The sequence below is a fragment of the Spermophilus citellus genome (assembly GCF_964194105.1).
Source record: "Spermophilus citellus genome assembly, chromosome: 1".
Taxonomy (NCBI): Eukaryota; Metazoa; Chordata; class Mammalia; order Rodentia; family Sciuridae; genus Spermophilus; species Spermophilus citellus.
The window spans coordinates 172637931-172655838 of NC_138182.1; the positions used below are offsets into that span (position 1 = coordinate 172637931).

The 17908-nt window shown below is 36.1% G+C and overlaps 1 protein-coding gene across 2 annotated transcripts in view; it reads left to right on the forward strand.

Moving 5' to 3' along the window:
• The first annotated feature begins 1524 nt into the window (after positions 1 to 1524).
• SNX2 (sorting nexin 2) overlaps positions 1525 to 17908 on the forward strand; it is a 71800-nt gene continuing 55416 nt past the window's right edge. The window contains exon 1 of one of the 2 annotated variants that reach the window (XM_081307423.1): positions 1525 to 1839. Coding sequence is in view for 1 of the 2 variants with exons in the window: in XM_081307422.1 (XP_081163548.1) it covers positions 1732 to 1839 (108 nt within the window). In the remaining variant the exon portion in view is untranslated. The remainder of the gene's footprint in view (positions 1840 to 17908) is intronic. The other variant, XM_081307422.1, reaches the window with a different exon arrangement.

The following is a 17908-nucleotide window of genomic DNA, read 5'->3' on the forward strand; positions in this document are numbered from 1 at the left end:
CTCATGATGATTTGTTCTGATGTATGCAAAGCCCCCTGCCCTCCCCAAAAAGTGTACTTAAGCTCTGCTTGACCTCTGCTCTGGGCTGCTCTCCCTTCTTGAGTGAGCACAGAGCCCCAGCACGCTGGACCGGATCCCTAATAAATCCCCCTTGCCATTACATGAAGCTAGTCTCGAGTGGTCTCTTTCTCCGATGCTTCGCCGGACCCTTACAAGAGTTGGCCAAACCATGAACTGAGAACCCTGAAATCATGAGCCCCAAACAAACTTTTCCTCCTCTAAGTTGTTCTTATTGGGTATTTTGGTTATAGTGTGCAAAGCTAACATACCTAGTCTCTCTTGTAGCTAGGGATGATCATGTAACTAACAAGTTAGTCAATTAGATGTAGACAGAGAGGTGTGTAAAATTTCTGTTCAGTGCTCTTAAAAGGAAAGCAATGTCATTCTGTTTTCCTTTCACATTTTTGCCAGTTGGAATGTGGTGAAATTGTGGTGGTAAGACAACTTGAACAATTAGGAAGAGATGCTTCTTATGGAGGGCAGAGCATTAAAAGCTTATATCCTTGGAGCTTTCATACCAATCCCAGTTCTCATAAGGAATAAGTACACATGTACCTTTTTGAAGTCAAGTTTAATGTGGGTCTCTTTTATAAGCAGTAGAACTAATATTTCAAGTAGTTTAGATACCACTAAGAAAGACATGCTGGGAATACAAATGACTATAGCATAAGACAGAAAGTAGAAAGCAATACATAAAGGTACAGGTAAAAATGAAGGATGACAAGAGGAGCCATCTCAAATCAGGCTTTGAACTTATTAGGAAATTAAAGCTGAGACAGACTCCAGACTGTCCCTAACTGGTGGAAAAGAAGCCATGAAGTGTGAATATGAGTCTCTTACCAATCGTCTGATTTTCCCACTTTTTTTTTTTTTTTTGGTGGTGGTGGTGCTAGGGATCATGCCATGCAAATGCTTTACCACTAAGCTACCACTCTACTCTTATTACTTTCTAACCCTGTAGCGAAAACAATATTGTAAGGTTCATGATGAAATTGCAATAAACTACAGATGACAAATTATTCAATGGCTTTTTGTAACCAAAAGTTGCAATAATAGCCACTAGTCATATGGGGTTATTTAAATTAATTAAAATGAGATAAAATTAAAACTCAAGTTTTTCACACAGCACATTTCAAGTGTTCTGTGGTCACACGTGGGCCAGTGGCTACCATCTTGGACAGCCAGATGTAGAGCGTTTCCATCACTTCAGAAGGTTCTTTTGGATCGGTCCAAACAAAGTTGAGAGTATGTGCCTTGCTTCCTCTGTCTGTACAAACTCCAAGCCTAAAGAGTGGTTCCTCGACCTTTTCTACTTCCTAAAGGAAAGCCACAAAAATGGTTCCCAGAAATCATTTGGCCTAGCCCTTCTAAGAAGGTGCTGCGGTAATAAGAGTCCAGAATTCTTCCACAAGTCACCAAGTAAATGGCGAGAAGCAGGCAATGACCCAGACACGGAGGCGGGGGCTGAAGCCGCGAAGGGGCGGAGCTGAGCGCCGAGCGCTCGGGGAGGTCACCGTCACGAGGAAGGGGGCGGGGCCTCGCGCTGGGCGGGGCCGTGGGAGGCGGGCCGGGGAGGCGGGGAGCCGGCGGGTTGGCGCGCCAGCCTGGCTGTGCGTGCTCACGTGACAGGTCCGCGAGGCCCAGCTCGCGCAGTCGTCCGAGCGAGCGAAGATGGCGGCCGAGAGGGAGCCTCCTCCGCTGGGGGACGGGAAACCCACCGACTTTGAGGAACTGGAGGACGGAGAAGACTTGTTCACCAGCACTGTCTCCACGGTAGAGGTCAGACTGCATCTCCGTGGGTTCCGCGCTGCGCTGCTCCCCGCGTCTCTCCTTTTAGATGCCGTTACCCTACCCCTGCTTGTCCCTTCCCACCCCCAGGGCTAGCAAGACCAGGTGGGTGACACCTGTGACGGACCCCACCTGAGGTACCTGTCAGTAGGTTGGGTAATGGCCTGGACGGTAAGGCCTCCTCAGGAGAGCAGCCTGCGGGCCTTGGGGACCGACCTAATTCTCTAAGGGGCCGGCAGCGTCCGGACCGTGCATCGCAGCGCCCTTTCCCCATTCTACCGGCCCTTCTTGGTGTCAGTTGCACCTCTTCTTCCAGGCCAGATATGGTCTTGTCCCGGGTGCCAGCACGCCGCTCGGCACTCCCCTGGGGCTTCCCTAGCCCCTTTGAAGAAGTGCTTGGCTTTTCTGTTCCCACGGGAGGGTGTGCCCTGCAAGGGAAGAGCAATGAAGTGAGCTCAGAGTGACCGAGGGTCAGCCAGGAGCATTTGGGTGCACTTTCTTAGGTCGTGTTCCTTAGTGGACTGCTGGTTCCCCTCGAGGTAAAAGCTTCTGTTTGGGCTATTGAGTAGGTAAATGCATTGCATTTGCCCATTTTTGTTTGTCTTTAGTTCCAAGACCCTTTAGAGACCATAGTGTTAGAAAATTTTAAAGTTGAAATGAGGGAGTAGTTCAGGAAACGGCTTTTTTTTTTTCTTTTAAGCTAACAGGGGAAAAATAGAAACAGTTCTCCACTCCGTTTTCCTCTTTTCTCGCATGATCAGCGATCTCTGAAGCGGAGTGTTCCTGTTTTTGTCAAAGGAAACACCCTCTATGAACTTATGTGTATTGGACCGCCTATGTCTGGTTCATGTTTTAATTACTTTACATTTACTAAAAACATACACACCTAAAATCTTAATTTTAATTGTGTTTACTAAAATGTAAGCAAATTTCCTGGAAGGTTGTTTACCACAGATTATCCTTACTTATAAAGTGCTTTCTTGGTCTGTTCACCTCTACAACAAATAAGTTGGAAATTACTGTAAAATATCTACTTTCAGAATTTTTAGCTACCTGAAACTGGGAACTTCCGGGAACTATTTTCAGCACTGACCACATTCTGCTAATTGGTGCATAGTTCCAGCTAAACCCTGCCTCCCCTCAGATTTTAGGTTCCCTGGGATTAGGGATAGTACCTTGATCATCTTTGTGTTCCTCACAAAACCTTGAATATTTGTATTTATTAGATTTTTACTGGATTGTCAAATTAGCATCCCCTAAGAATTAGTGAAATTTTTTTTTTTTGCTGGATATATTTGGGAGGCTTAGTATCTTTTTTTGCTCTTTATGCATGTTATACAGCTACATTGGCATGTTCAAAGACCTGTATTCCTGTTGGAGAATAGAAAGGTTTTACATCAAGGATCCAAACAAACTTGGTTGACCTGTTTGGAACTTTGTTTGGAGTGAAGTAAAAGGAATCATATTTGCCACGTGGATTGGAATTTCTTTTTTTTAATATTTATTTTTTAGTTATAGTTGGACACATACCTTTATTTTATTTATTTATTTTTATGTGGTGCTGAGGGTTGAACCCAGGGCCTCGAATGTTCTAGGTGAGCATTCTACTACTGAGCCACAACCCCAGCCTGTGGATGGGAATTTTTAAAAAGTATGTTTGATCATTTTTCAGTGAAAGTCTACAAAGTTTGATTAGGAATACCTTAAATTTATCTTGGTTAATGCACATGAAAATTGTACATAAAGTTGACATTAGTTATTCATCTTAAACTCCATATTTCACAAATTCATTCAGGTTATTAATTTTTAGAAAGTAGTATGGCTGTGAGATTTGTAAATTCAGATATTTTTTTTCTCTCAAAATGTTTGGGGAGCTGGGTGTGGTGGTGCACACCTATAACTTGGGAGGCTGAGGTGAGAGGATTTCAACTTTGAAGCCAGCCTCAGCAACTTAGTGAACCCTGTCTCAAAATATAAAATAAAAAGGGCAGGGGATGTGTTTTCGTGGTTAAGCCCCCCTGGGTTCAATCCCTAGTACAAAAAAAAAAAAAGTTTGGGGAAGGATATATAGCAGTGTTTCTTAGTTTACCAAACTGTTTTAAAGGAACCCTCTTTCAGTACTTCACTGTTCTATTAAATAGTGCTTCTCAAACTTTTTTGTATTGGAAAAGCTACAGTATTTATGTTAAAAATGCAGATGCCTGCACCTCACTTGAATATCCATGCTTAATAAGTGTTCTAGATCAGAGCTTTTCAGACTTTTTACCGTAAGTTACCTTGGGATATTGTTGAAGTGCAAATTATGATTCTGTAAAGCTGCAATAGGGCCCATTATTCTACATTTTTATCAAGCTGTCCTTGTGGTGCTTCTGAGCCATAGAGAACACTAAATTGCAAGGCCCTAAGTAATATCAAGGGAGATCATCTGCTTTTGATACTTATTACCTAAAAAAAATGTGTATTGCCTAAGCTGTAAATTAAAAGTAATACTTAAAAACAAATGTCTTTTAATTTATTTTATTTTTTAAAAAATACTTTATTTTATTTTATTTTTTTAGATGTAGATGGATGCAACACAATGCCTCTATTTTTATGTGGTGCTGAGGATTGAACCCGGGTCCACCCTGTGCTAGGGGAGCGTTCTACCGCTGAGCCACAATCCCAGCCCATGTCTTTTAATTTAAAAGGGAAAAGAAAATCAGAGTTTTTAAAATTATGTCATTCAGATAGACAACTTTTTCATTTGAGAGTATTTGATCTGGAGTGGGGGATCAGTTGAAACCCACGTAAGTGAAAATCATACACAGCTTCAATGCCATAATTGTTCAGTTTATAATGCCTACACATTAGTTTATCTATATGCCTATGTATATATTTTTAACCCAATTTTAAACTCATTTCTTTAAGAAGGGAAAAACTCATTTTATTTCAAAATTAGAAAGTCACATAAAACTGTATTAAGTAAATAAAAGATGTTTCAAATGTCTGCTTTATGTTTCCATTGTGACTATAAGACAAGAAAGTGGCGAGAGGCTAGGTTTGGGGCAGGGAAAGGATTGAGAAGAGAAAGAATTTGGCAAAATTTTATTTATTTTATTTTTTTGATACCTGAAAAGTATTTTTATCACTTCAAAAAGAACCCTGTACCCTTTAAGATGTTTAGATGTCATCTCTCTTCCCTTTCCCTAACCCACCTGTTTTGAGTCCTAAATAGCCAATAATTTGTGTCTCTTTATATTATCCAGTTCTGGATTTTGTAGGAATGGGATTTTATTGTTTTGTTTTGTTTTCCTGTGACTTTTTTTCACTTAGCATGATGGTTTCAAGGTCTGTAGTACTGTAGTATATATCCATCCATCATTCAGGTTTTTAAAAAAAATTTTTGTTTGGTTTGTTTTTGCTTTTTGGTGTTGGGGAATTGAACCCAGGGCCTCATACATGCTAAGCAAGTCCTCTTCCACTGAGATACATACCCCCTCAATCCCCAGTTTTTTTCCTCCTTTTAAGATGGCATCTTGCTATGTTGCCTTGGCTGGTCTTCAGCTCCTGGGCTCTACCGATCCTCTTGCCTCAGCATCCCTGAGTGTTTCGATTACAGGTGCCCACCACTGCACCCAGCTTTTTTCATGATATTAATGGGGTCCTCTAAAACAAATCTTTTACATTTAATGAAGTCAAATTCATCTATTTTTTTCTTTTAGTGTTTATGCTTTCAGTGTCTTAACAAGAATCCTCTGTCCCAAATCCAAGGTCATGAAGATTTACATCTGCGTTTTCCTCTAAGAGTTTTATAGTTTTAGCTCTTATTTTGAGGTCTGTTAGTCAGCTTTTTCATCACTTTGACAAATACCTGAAAAAAACAACTTATGGGGGAGAGATTTATTTTGACTTAGGGCTTCAGAAATATCAGTCCATGATTGGCTGGCTCCGTTGCTTTGGGCCTGAAGTGAGATAGAGCATCTTGTCAGAAGGACATGGTGGGAAAGCTGTTCAGCTCCTGGTAGCCAGGAAGGGGGCAGGGGATATTGATCACTGGAGGAAAAAAGGATTTAGTGCAAGAAATACTCTTCCAGGGTTGCCCATAGTGACCTTATTCCTCCAACTAGGTCCCACTAGCCCTGTCCTTTGCCACTTCCCAATAGTTCATCCAATTATTAATGAATTAATCCACTGATGAGATCAGAACCCTCATGATCTGATCACTTCCCAAAAGTCTCTCCTCTGAAAGTTGTTGTGTTGGGAGCCAAGTATAAGTTTTGGGGGAACACTTCAGATCCAAACTATAACAGGCCTGATCCATTTTGAGTTAATTTTTGTAGATGGCATTAGGTAAGAGTCCAACTTTATTATTTTGCATATGACAGTACAGTTGTTCCTGCATCATATGTTAAAAAGATGTTAAAACATATGATGTTAAAAACATCGTATGTTTCTCCCATTGATTGATGATCTTGGGACACTTGTCAACAAGTCAGTTGACCAAATAGGTGTTTACACTTGGTTCTTTACTAACCTCAAATGTGAGTCAGCTAAATTTAAGATGAATACCACAGTATTTTCCTAATGTTATCACATCAAAATGTTTATAGAGAATTTTAACTAGAATTTTCAGATGAGGTATTCACAGGCCTTAGAATTCCTGTCCTAACATGTAACCCCAGGCTATAGTGCCCAGAAGAGGGCTGGGGTTGTGGCTCAGTGGTAGAGTGCTTGCCTAGCATGCTTGAGGCACTGAGTTCAATCCTCAGCACCACATAAATGTAAAATAAAGATATTGTGTCCACTTAAAACTAGAAAATAAATATTTAAAAAAAATTAAAAAAAATAAGTGCCCAGAAGATAACATATTTGGTTGGCTTCAGTAAACACTTATTTATTCTCTGCTGTAGTGTTTTGTTTTGTACCAGGGTTTGAATCCAGGGACGCTTAACCACTGAACCACATCCCCTGCCCTTTTTTAAATTTTTATTTTGAGATAGGATCTCACTAAGTTGCTTAGGACCTCACTAAGTTCCTGAGGCTGGCTTTGAACTTGCAATCCTCCCACCTCAGCCTCCCAAGCCTCTGTCTGGGATTACAATCTCTACTATAATGTTTATTTTATAATAAGAGTACAAAGATCAGCAAAACACTATAAGTCTTTGAAGATGGAAAATCTCCAGTAGAGAAGGAAAAGATGTACAGAAAATTTTGATACAGAGAGATTATATGATCTGAAAACATAAAATGCCAGTGAAATGAGAAACTAATTCCTATCACATTCTTTAACACATAGTGAATGAACAATGGATGTATCTTTTGACTAGGAAAAGCTAATTGAGGAGATAGTATTTAAGAGAGATCTTGAAGAGTGGAATGAAATTTTGAAGTGGGGAATTGGCAAGGGTCTCTCTGAGGTTCAGATTCTCTGTGTTCAATTCTAAAGAACCATAAATAATTTTGAGTAACTGAATGTAGTATGTGTTATAGGCTTACTATGTAGTAAGATTGTGAAGAGTTCTCACATTTGTTATGTAGGCAAGTGAAAGGAATGGAAGATTTGCATGGTTGTAACATTTTACCTAGGAAGATTAATATGACCACTTGAGGGATAAATTTGAATGGGAGGTACCATTGTTGGGTTGATAAATTGGAAGCTTTTTTATAGAGCAAAGTACAAATAATAAAACAAGGGATTTGATGCAGTAACAGATTAAAAGGTAACATTTGTATGGCTTCCTCCTTTTAGATCATTTTTAGAGCAAATAATTATAAATTTATTTGTTTGGATATATGTTAGACCAATAAAGATAATTATCAGGCTGGTGGTGTAGCTCAGTGTTAAGCATGCTTGCCTAGCATATACAAGGCTCTGGGTTCAATTCCCAGTACTACAGTAAATAAAAATGATAACAGGTAGCTAGAAATACTAGATGGGCTAGAGATATAGATTTGAGAGTCTGTCATAAATTTGTTCAATGATAAAGCTCCACCTTTAAAAGTACCAAATTTCCAAAAAATCATTATAAATTATCTATGATTTAGAGGGGAAAAAACAGTAACAAGGTTAGAGGCAATAAGCATGAAAAATTACTAGAAAGGAATTTATGAAGAAGCATAACTCTAGTTTACTACTTTCCCTTTTAGAGCCTGTTTAAAAAAAAAAAAAAAAAAGTAATTCTGTGAAGTTACCTGCCAGGAATGCTCAAATATTTTTGAAGATTTTTTTTCCTGAAAAAAATAAGACTTGTCTTCAATGTTAGTTTTGCAGATGCTCACTTTACTCTGAAGAGTTGAACAGTTCATACACAATTCAACAGTTCTGTTTTATTCCTCTGATGATAGTTTTTAGTTGATATGAAGTTGATTCCAATTTTGTAAAGTTTACTGTCACTTTAATCAAGATATAGAACAGTTCAATCACCCCAGTAAATTCTGTCATGTTGCTCTTTGTAATGAACTCCTCCCATTCCCCAGCATTTGGCAACTACTGATCTGTTTTCAGCCTATAGTTTTGTCTTTTTCAGTATGTCATGCAAATGAAATCATACATATGAAGTTTTTTGAGTCTAATTTCTTTATTTATCATAAAGCACTTAAGAGTCATCAATGGTATTTCATGTTGTTTGTATTTATCACATGTATTTTTATCTATAGTATTTATAGTATAGTATTTATAGTATAAATATATCTATAGTGTTTATTTATAGTATAGTATTTATCTGTAGTTCATTTCTTTTTATTGCTGAATTTAGTATTCTTGGTGTATATATGTACCACTGTTTATCTGTTCATCCTCTGAAGGACATTTTGGATTGTTTCCAGTTCTTGACAATTATGAATAAAACCAGTATAAACTTTTCTTACAGGCTTTTACATGAGCACGTTTTATCTCTTCTTTTAAAAAATTTATATTTCAGTAGAATTTATTATGACATATAGTACACAAATAGAGCAAAACTTCTCATTTCTCTGGTTGACATTTTATCTCTTTTGTGTAAATGCTTTGAAGAAGGATTGCTGGGTTGTGTGATAAACACAAACAACTTTATTAAAAAAAAATGCTAAACTATTTTCCCCAGTGGCTGTATCATTTTGTATTGCCATTGTCCATGAATGAGAATGTTAGTTGTTCCACATTCTTTTCAGGACTTCTTGTTAATTTTTATTTTAGGCAGTGGTAAGCTTGATCAGGTTTGTCCTGGCTAGCAAGAATTGATTGTTAAATTTTAAGGAACTAGTTTAGGAAACTTAGCCATTATTAAAAATTAAATTGATAAAAACTTACACTAGTAGTATAGGTCAGTGGTTATTATCTGCTATCAAGGTTACCTGTGTGTTTTTTTCATCTGTTTGGTGAAAAGTATAAGTCTTCCCAGTTCTGCATTTAGTGAGAGATAACCAGCTTGCCACTGCAAAAGCCAAAAATCTTTACCATAGTTCTGATTGTTAAACATTTACCTGCACACAGCTGACTTTTAGCCTCCCATCAGTTGTGTAGTATTATTATTGGTGTTTTTTGGTAGTGGTGGGGATCAAACCCAGGGCCTTTCACATACTAGGCAAGCCCTATACCATTGAGTTACACCCTCAACCCTACCTTGTGATTTTAATATACCCTCCCTAATGATTAGTGATTCTGAGTTTATCTTCACCAACTGACTTTTGTCTTTTTTGAAACATCCTTTCACGTCTGTTATCCATTTTAAAACTTGAGTTTCCATATTAAATTTTTAGAATACTTCATGTAGTCTGAATGTGAATCCTTTGTCAGATATGTGTTTTCTAGGAATTTTTTCCAAGCCTGTTGCTTGTCTTTTGTTATTAACCTTTTCTTTCACAATACGAAAGTTTATTATTTTGATAAAAGAACATTATCCTTTCTGTTTTCATTTATAGAACTTTTTTTTTTTAATTTATTTGTTCGAATTAGTTACACATGACAGTAAAGTACATTTTGACACATCATACAAAATGGAATATAACTTCTCATTGGTCTGGTTGTACATGATGTAGAGTTACACAGGTCATGTAATCATATATACACATAGAGTAATAATGTCTGGTTCATTCTACTATCATTCCTACTCCCATGTCTCCTGCCTTCCCTTCACTCTCCTCTTTTTGGTCCAAAATACCCACCTTATTGTGAATTAGCATTCACTTTAAATGTCATATAGAATATAAATCCTTTGCTAACTTTAACCCAAGGTCACAAGGTTGCTTTTATTTTCTTTTACAAGATTTATAGTTGGTAGGTGTTTCATTTAGGCCTAGAATTCATTTTGAGTTGGCTTTCATATGAGGTATGGGCTACACTAGCCTTTCTTTATTGAGTTGCATTTGTATATTTGTCAAAATCAATTGACCATTGTATTAGTCAGCTTTCTGTCATTATAATGAAACAAACTGACACAATCTGCCTATGAAGTAAAGAGGATTATTTTGGTTTATGATTTTGGTGGTTAAGGTCTAAGATTGAGTGGCCTTAATGGCTTGGGCTTTTTGTGAGGACAGCACACCAGAGCACGTGTTAGAAACAGAATGGTCACATCTCAAGCTAGGAACAGAGAAAACAGCTGGTGGGGGGGTGGTGGTGTTCCATAGTCCTTTTGAGGCCATATTCCCAGTGATATAAGGACCTCCCACATAGTCCCACATTCTAACGAGTCACAACACTTAACAATAATGCCATTCTGGAGACACAGCCTTTAACATGGACCTTTGGGAGACATAACTCATATACATACCATAGCAATTTTGTATGTCTGGTCTATTTCTGGACTCTTGTTTCATTGATTTATTAACTATCCTTTTGCCAGTCTACACTGTCTTCATTACTATAGCTGAGTCTTGATAATAAGTGGTATGAGTCTTCTGATTTTGATATTAAAATTATTTTGGCTATCCTTGTTCTTTTGTCTTTCCACATGATTTTAGAATCAATTTACTGATTTCTATCAAACACGCTGCTGAAATTTTAATTGGGATGCATTGAATCCATAGATTAACTTGGGGAAAATGAACATGTTAACAAATGCAGTCTCTCCATTTTCTAGACCTTAATTGATTTCTTTATCAGTGTTTACAGTTTTCAGCATATGGATCCAGCACATCTTTTGAGATTTCCTACCTAAGTATTTCATGGTGTTTGATTTCGGTTTTGCTGCTTTTCTTTCATTTTTACATTTCTTCATTAGTTGCATATTGACCCTGGATGGTGTAACTATTGCTAAAACCTCATTAGATCTAATAGGTTTTTATGTAGTCATTGGGATTTTCTGTGTAGATAATTATGTTGTCTGTAGCTAGAGTTTTATTTCTTTTTGTTCCAGTCTTTGTTCCTCTTTTCCTCTGGATGCCTTATTGCACTGATTGGGACCACCATATAATGTTGACAGGACGTGGTATTAGAGGGTGTCCTGTTTTCGTAGTTATAGGAGAAAAATATTCTTTTTCATTTTTATATATATATATATATTTATATACACACACATATATATATTATTTGTAAAGTGTCTGTGTGTCTGTGTGTAGATGAACTTCATGTGGTTAAAATACTTTTCTTTCTATTCCCTTTTTGAGAGAAATCAACATTATCTCATAAATGGATGTTGATTTTGACAAAAGCTTTTTTTTAATCTATTGTGATTATCATATAATTTTCTCCTTTAGTTTATTTATAAGGAAGATTATAGTGATTCATTTTTCAAATGTTGAATAAGCCTTGCATTCCTGGGACAACCCACAGACATAATATTTTTATTTTTTTTATATATGGCTGGATTATTCTGCTAATATTTTGTTTAGGTTGTTGTGTCTATATTCATGGAAGGTAATGGTTTGTAGTTTTCTGTTTCTTGTAATGTCTGTCTGGTTTTGTATCAGAAATGCTGACTTCCTTAAATGAATTGGGGATTTTTTCTTATTTCATATTCTTGAAGAGGCTCTGTGGAATTAGTCTTACGTCTTAGACTATTTTTTCTTGGTGAACTTTGGCAGTATGTGTATTTTAAGGAATTTGGCCACTTACTCTCAATTGTGCAACTTATTAGCATTAAGTTTTTCATAATAATCTTTATCATTGTATTATTGTGTCTGTGGATTCCATGGGTGATGCCTCTCCCCTTTCATTATTGATAATGGTAATTTACATATTCAGGGTTTTTTGTTTATGTGTTTATTTTAGTCTTTCTTGAAGTTTGCAATTTCTTAGAATCTTTCCAGCTTTTATTTAGTTTTGTTTTCATTTTTTTCTATTTGTTTTGAATTCCATTGATTTCTGTTTCTTATTTTCTTTTTTCCTTTTATGTTTACTTTGCTCTTAGTTTCTTAAAATAGAAGGTTGGGTCATTTACTTGAAACTCTTTTCCTAGTATTAGTATTTAGGTATATAGTTTCCTATGTGACTTTTTTGACCTGTGTTAATTAGTATGTATGGTTTAATTTACAAAATATGAGAACTTTCCAGACAACTTTCTGTTACTAATTTCTTGTTTGTGCTGATGCTATATAGTCTCTGGTTGGATGGAGTGTTTAGACACGTCAGATCAAATTGGTTAAAAGGGTTTTTCAAGTGTTCGCTGTCTTTCCCTTTTAACTATTGAATTGTTCTATCAGTTATTGAGAAAAATGTAATGTCTCCAAGTATAATTCTATTTATTAATTCTTCTTTTAATTAAATCAGTATTATTTAGCAGTATTTTGAAGCTTTGTTAGCCACCGGCATTTGGGATTGTTTGTGTCTTTTGTTGAATTGATCCTTTTATCATGCCCTTCTTTATTCCTAGGTAATATTCCTTATTCTGAAGTTCACTTTGATGTTTATAAACATTCCACCTTTCTTTTATTTATATGACATTTTTGGCATTGTTTTATTTTTAACCTGTGACCTAAATTAGGTTTTTGTTTTTTTTGTTTTTTTTTTTTGGTGTGTGTGTGTGGGCAGCATATTGTTGTGTAGTTAATTTGTTGATTTTGTATCCATCTCTTCTAATTGGTGTGTTTAGGCTACTTATGTTTAATGTGATTACTGCCATGGTTGGATTAGATCTATACTGTTTTATTTGTTTACTGTTTTTCTTCTTCTGTTTTCCCTGTTTCTTCTTTTCTCCTTCCTTTTGCATTACTTTAATGTTTATTGGCATTTTAATTTATCTACTGGATTTTTTTTGCTCTTTACAAATATATATTTTAGTGGCTACTCTAGGAATTGCAATAGACAAACCTAACTTTTGATGTTCTATTAGTGTACTGCCCCCTTTCATGTTATAGTTTTCATATGTACTAAATATTCATGTACTGAAAACCTTATCAGGTAAAGTTACTATTTCCATTAGTCATACCCATTTTTTTAAAACGATTTTTTTTAAGTTGTAGATGGACATAATTATTTATGTATTTAGGTTGTAGATGGACATAATATCTTTATTTATTTATTTTTTAATGTGGTGCTGAGGATCGAACCCAGTGCCTCACATGTGCTAGACAAGTACTCTACCACTGAGCTACAACCCCAGCCTAGTCATACCCATTTAAAATAACTAGTTTATCCTGTTTCTCCAGTTAGTTACTATTTTTGAGATTATTTATTTAATTCTGAAGGTCCAAGTATTTGTTACTTTCTTCTATTGTATGTTTTCAGCCTAAAGAACTTGTAAGTAGCGTTTTAGAGTTGCCCTAGTGACAACAAATTCCTACAGTATTCTTTCATTTGAAAATATCTTTATTTCAGTTTCATTGTGTTGTTTGTGGTACTGGGGCTGAAATGCTTTTGGGTTTTTTAGTTTTTGTTTCAGGGCTAAGTACTGAAACATATGCTGGGCAAATACTGTACTGGGCAATATCCTCAGTTCTTTTTATTTGAGATGAGGTCTCCCTGAATTGCACAGACCAGGCTCAAACTTGTGTTCCTTTTGCCCAGCCTTCCCACATTCTTGATCTCCTCATATTTTTAGTGGATATAAAATTCTTAGTTGACAAGTCTTTTTGTTTGGCACTTTAAAGATTTCATGTCACTGCTTTCTGAACTGATCTATGATTTCTAATGTGAAATATGTAGTCATTCTAATAATTTTTCTAAATGTAGTTTTTTGTGATTTTAATTACCTCAAGTTTAACTTTTTTATTTTATCAGCCACTTTTTATGATGTAACTTTTTTATGATGTAACTTGTAATTTTTTCCCTCATTTGTCTTGTTCGGAGTTTGCTTGTTCTTTAATCTATAAATTTATGTCTTTCATCAAATTTGGGAAATTTTTGCCCATCATTTCTTGAAATATTTTTCCTACACAGCTTTTCTTTGTCTCTCTTTCTAGGACTTGGATGATATAAATTTTTAATATTTCAAAGGTTCTGCTATTTTGTTCTTTTTTTTTTTCAATTTAGATTGAATATTCTCTGTTCACTGACTTTTTTATCTCAACACCTGTAAAAAGTCTAAGAATTTTACCTTCCTTGTAAGCTGACTATTTAATCTGTTTTATGGTTGCTGGGAGAAAACACGATACAGGATTTTATTACTCAAAGCATAGCAAGAAACATAAGTATATGTTTGTGACAGTTTCCCTGCCCCTCATATTCCAATAAGGTGAGGAAGATTAGCCTAGGTGGATTCTGTACCTTTGGTTAGCCACAAGCTGAGGAACCCTTATGCTAAATCCTGCCTGTTCTTAGTGCTGGTGAATACATCATCTTTATTAATACTACCCAGTAAACAAACCTGGTCTTTGCTTTGAAGAGACTCTTACCTCTCTCTTCCAAAGGTTGTTTACTATACAATCTTTCAAGAAAACATAGTCCAAAACAAGAGAGCAAATTCCTTTGTTTGCAGTATGTACAGAAACTTGAGACACCCTGGAAATTTTGGCAGACTGCTTTGAGTCTATTCTATTATTCTACAAATATGCAGCTTGGAGATAAAACCATGATTTATGTAGGTTCATTCATAGAATTAGGGGGATCTTCTCCAGGATATCCCTTCCACCCGCTGCCACCTCACTCTTTACTTCTTAGAGATCTCTCTCCTTAGTTCTTCTGGCCAGAAACAAAACTTCTGTTAGAGTTTTAGCTACCTGCACTGTCACATACTTGTTGAGCTTGGGTCAGCCTTGCAGGAAAGCAGATCAAAGAAAGGAAAAAGAATACCAATGAGGATTTCTGCCACTTCTCAGTATTGGGTTTTTTTTCCTAATTCACTTGGCTGAAGAATTAGATTTTCTCTTAGGGTTTTCTATGTTAGCATTATTGTCACTGCTAACGTCATGAGGCTAAGACACTATATCTGCCTTAGGTCAGTGCCAGGAAAGAAAATGGGGGTGAAGAAATAAAAGAGTTTTCCATTCATATTCTATAGGTTATAGGGGCCCTCATGTTATGGCCAGAAATACAAAGAGTTTTTCTTGGAGTCTTTACTGCTCACGTCTGTATAAAGTTTTCCAATTGGCAGTATCCTCAGGAAAATCCAAAACAGAAATCAAGAATAATTTTTAAGAATAATTTTTCACGTTTTTGGCTCATTCCTGAGTCTGACTGCTATTATTTATTTTTATATTATTGGTTTTTGTATTCTATTCAGAGTTCTTAGTGTTAATCTGTAAGGGAGAGAAAGACTATAATGAGTTTCTTTGGTCTTGATTGGAATCCACAGCATCACTTTTTAGTTTAAGAGATATTAGCAAAAACTTTAAAATTTTGTATTAAAACTTTTCTGCACACTACGAGGTGACGCTCTGAGGGAAGAAAATATACACATTCACTAAGAATACTGCTGACTACTCAATTATGTATCTTGGACAACTGTAGTTTTGATGGAACAGAACCTCAGCTCCAAACAAAGAAGCCATCAGTGTTCCCTTTCACCATTGCTTTTTCCTCCCACAGTTTTATCCATCTACTGGAGAATAGCTCTTCTTGTACTCACTAGGAACCTAGAAAAGGCATGGAGAAGCAGGGACAGAAATAAGTAAGTCTTCAAAGCTTTTACTGAGTCACTGACCATGGCTGCGTCCTGAGCAGTAGAAAACAGCCTTCTGCACTGTTAACAATGGACAGACACTAAAGGGAAAGTAGGCCTCATAGCCTTTCCATAGCCTTTACTACAGTTGCCCACTACCCACACCATTCCTATCCCACACTTCACTCTTAGGTTCTACACTATGAGACAAAAGGGTTGCTTTTTGGTGTTATATAAATAAGTTAAATTTTTGTTTTTATAATACTTATGTTATAAAACTATGAGTATCCCATATATTAGCATAATATAAACATTCATCATTATATGAATTCATTATAGATTATAATCTTAATGTATTATAGTTGCATTGTATACTATTAAAATATTTATGTTATATCTATTTTAAAGAACTAAAGAAGAAAATGTTCACTCAGTTATTAAGATTTTTGCCATTGATAGTTTGCTTATTTCATTCCTCTTCAGCATAAAGAATTTCCTTTAGGGGCCAGGGTTGGCAGAGTGCTTGCCTCGCATATGTGAGGCACTGGGTTTGTTCCCCAGCACCACATAAAAATAAAAATAAAGATATTGTGTCCGTGTATAAATAAGAATTAAAAAAAAAAGAATTTTCTTTAGCATTTCTCTTAGAGATGATCAGTTGGAGATGAATTCTCTTATTTCTACTTCATCTGAAAACTCTCACTTTTATTCCTAAAGGGTATTTTCACAGTTTAAAGGTTTCTGGATCAATAGCATTCTTTAAGCACTTTAAAAGTATTCTTCCACTATTTTCCAGCTTTCATGATTTCTGAAGAGAAATCTACAGAAATTCAAATTGGTGTTCCCATGTAAAAATGTGTCTTTTACTCTAGATCCTTTCAATTTTTTAACCTATGTCTGTCATTTGTAGCAGTTTGATGATGTGTGTAGGCGTCATATTATTTGATTTTATCCTCATTAAGGCTCGCTGAACTTATTATCTATAAATTTGTCTTTTCCAAATTCAAGATGTTTTAGCCACTGTTTAAATACTTCTGCAACAGTCTTTAAAAATTTTTTTTTATACCTTTATTTTATTTATTCTTATGTGGTGCTGAGAATCAAACCCAGTGCCTTACATGCACTAGGCAAGCACTATACCACTAAGTACAACCCCAACCCCTGTAGCAGTCTTTTCATCCTTCCATCTAGAACTGAAGTGGCATGAATTTTAGGTTCTTTATATTATTCCACAAATCCCTAAGGTGCCTTGTTCATTCTTTTTCAATTTCTTTTCTCAGAAGTTGTCTTTGTTACTCAGATTGAATATTTTCTATGAATTTAAAGTTCACTGACATCTTTCCTCTGTTGTGTTCACTCTGTTATTGTCCATCCTGTGATTTTTTTTTCAGATAAGTTTTTTCAGTCTAAAATTTTTATTTTGGTTATTTTTTGTAGCTTCTATATTCCTTTAGAGAGTGTTGTCATTTCATTTCAAATGTATTTATCTTTACCTCATAGGGCATAGTTATTATTTTTTGTTTGTTTTAAACTGACATGTTAAATGTTTGTTGTTATTTTGGGTTTAGCATCTGTTGATTGTCTTTTCCCTTAAGATTTGGTCACATTTTCTGGGTTCTTTTTTATGACAAATGATTTTGGACTGTGTCGTAGATGTTCCAAGTGTCATATTGTGTTAGCTTTGCTTCACTATGACCAAAATACCTGACAAGGACAACTTAGAGGAAGGAAAGTTTGTTTTGGCTCACGGTTTCAGAGATATAGTCTGTGATAGGCCAACTCTTTCTCTGGGACAAAGGTGAGGCAGAACACCATGACAGAGGACTGTGGCATAGGAACGATGCTTACCTCATGGCAAGGTCAGGAAGCAGAGAGATGGGAAGGAGAAGGGATCCCAGGGAAGATGAGGTTTTCCAAGGCAGGTCCCCAGTGACCCACCTCCTCCAGTTATACCTACCTGCCTACAGTTACCACTCAGTCTGTTCAATCTACAATGGACTGATTAGCTCATACCTCATAGTCTTAATTATTTCACCTCTGAATATTCCTGCATTAACACAGGAGCTTTTAGGGCGATACCTCATATCTAAACCATATCAATAGCTAGATTCCGCATCCTGTTACAA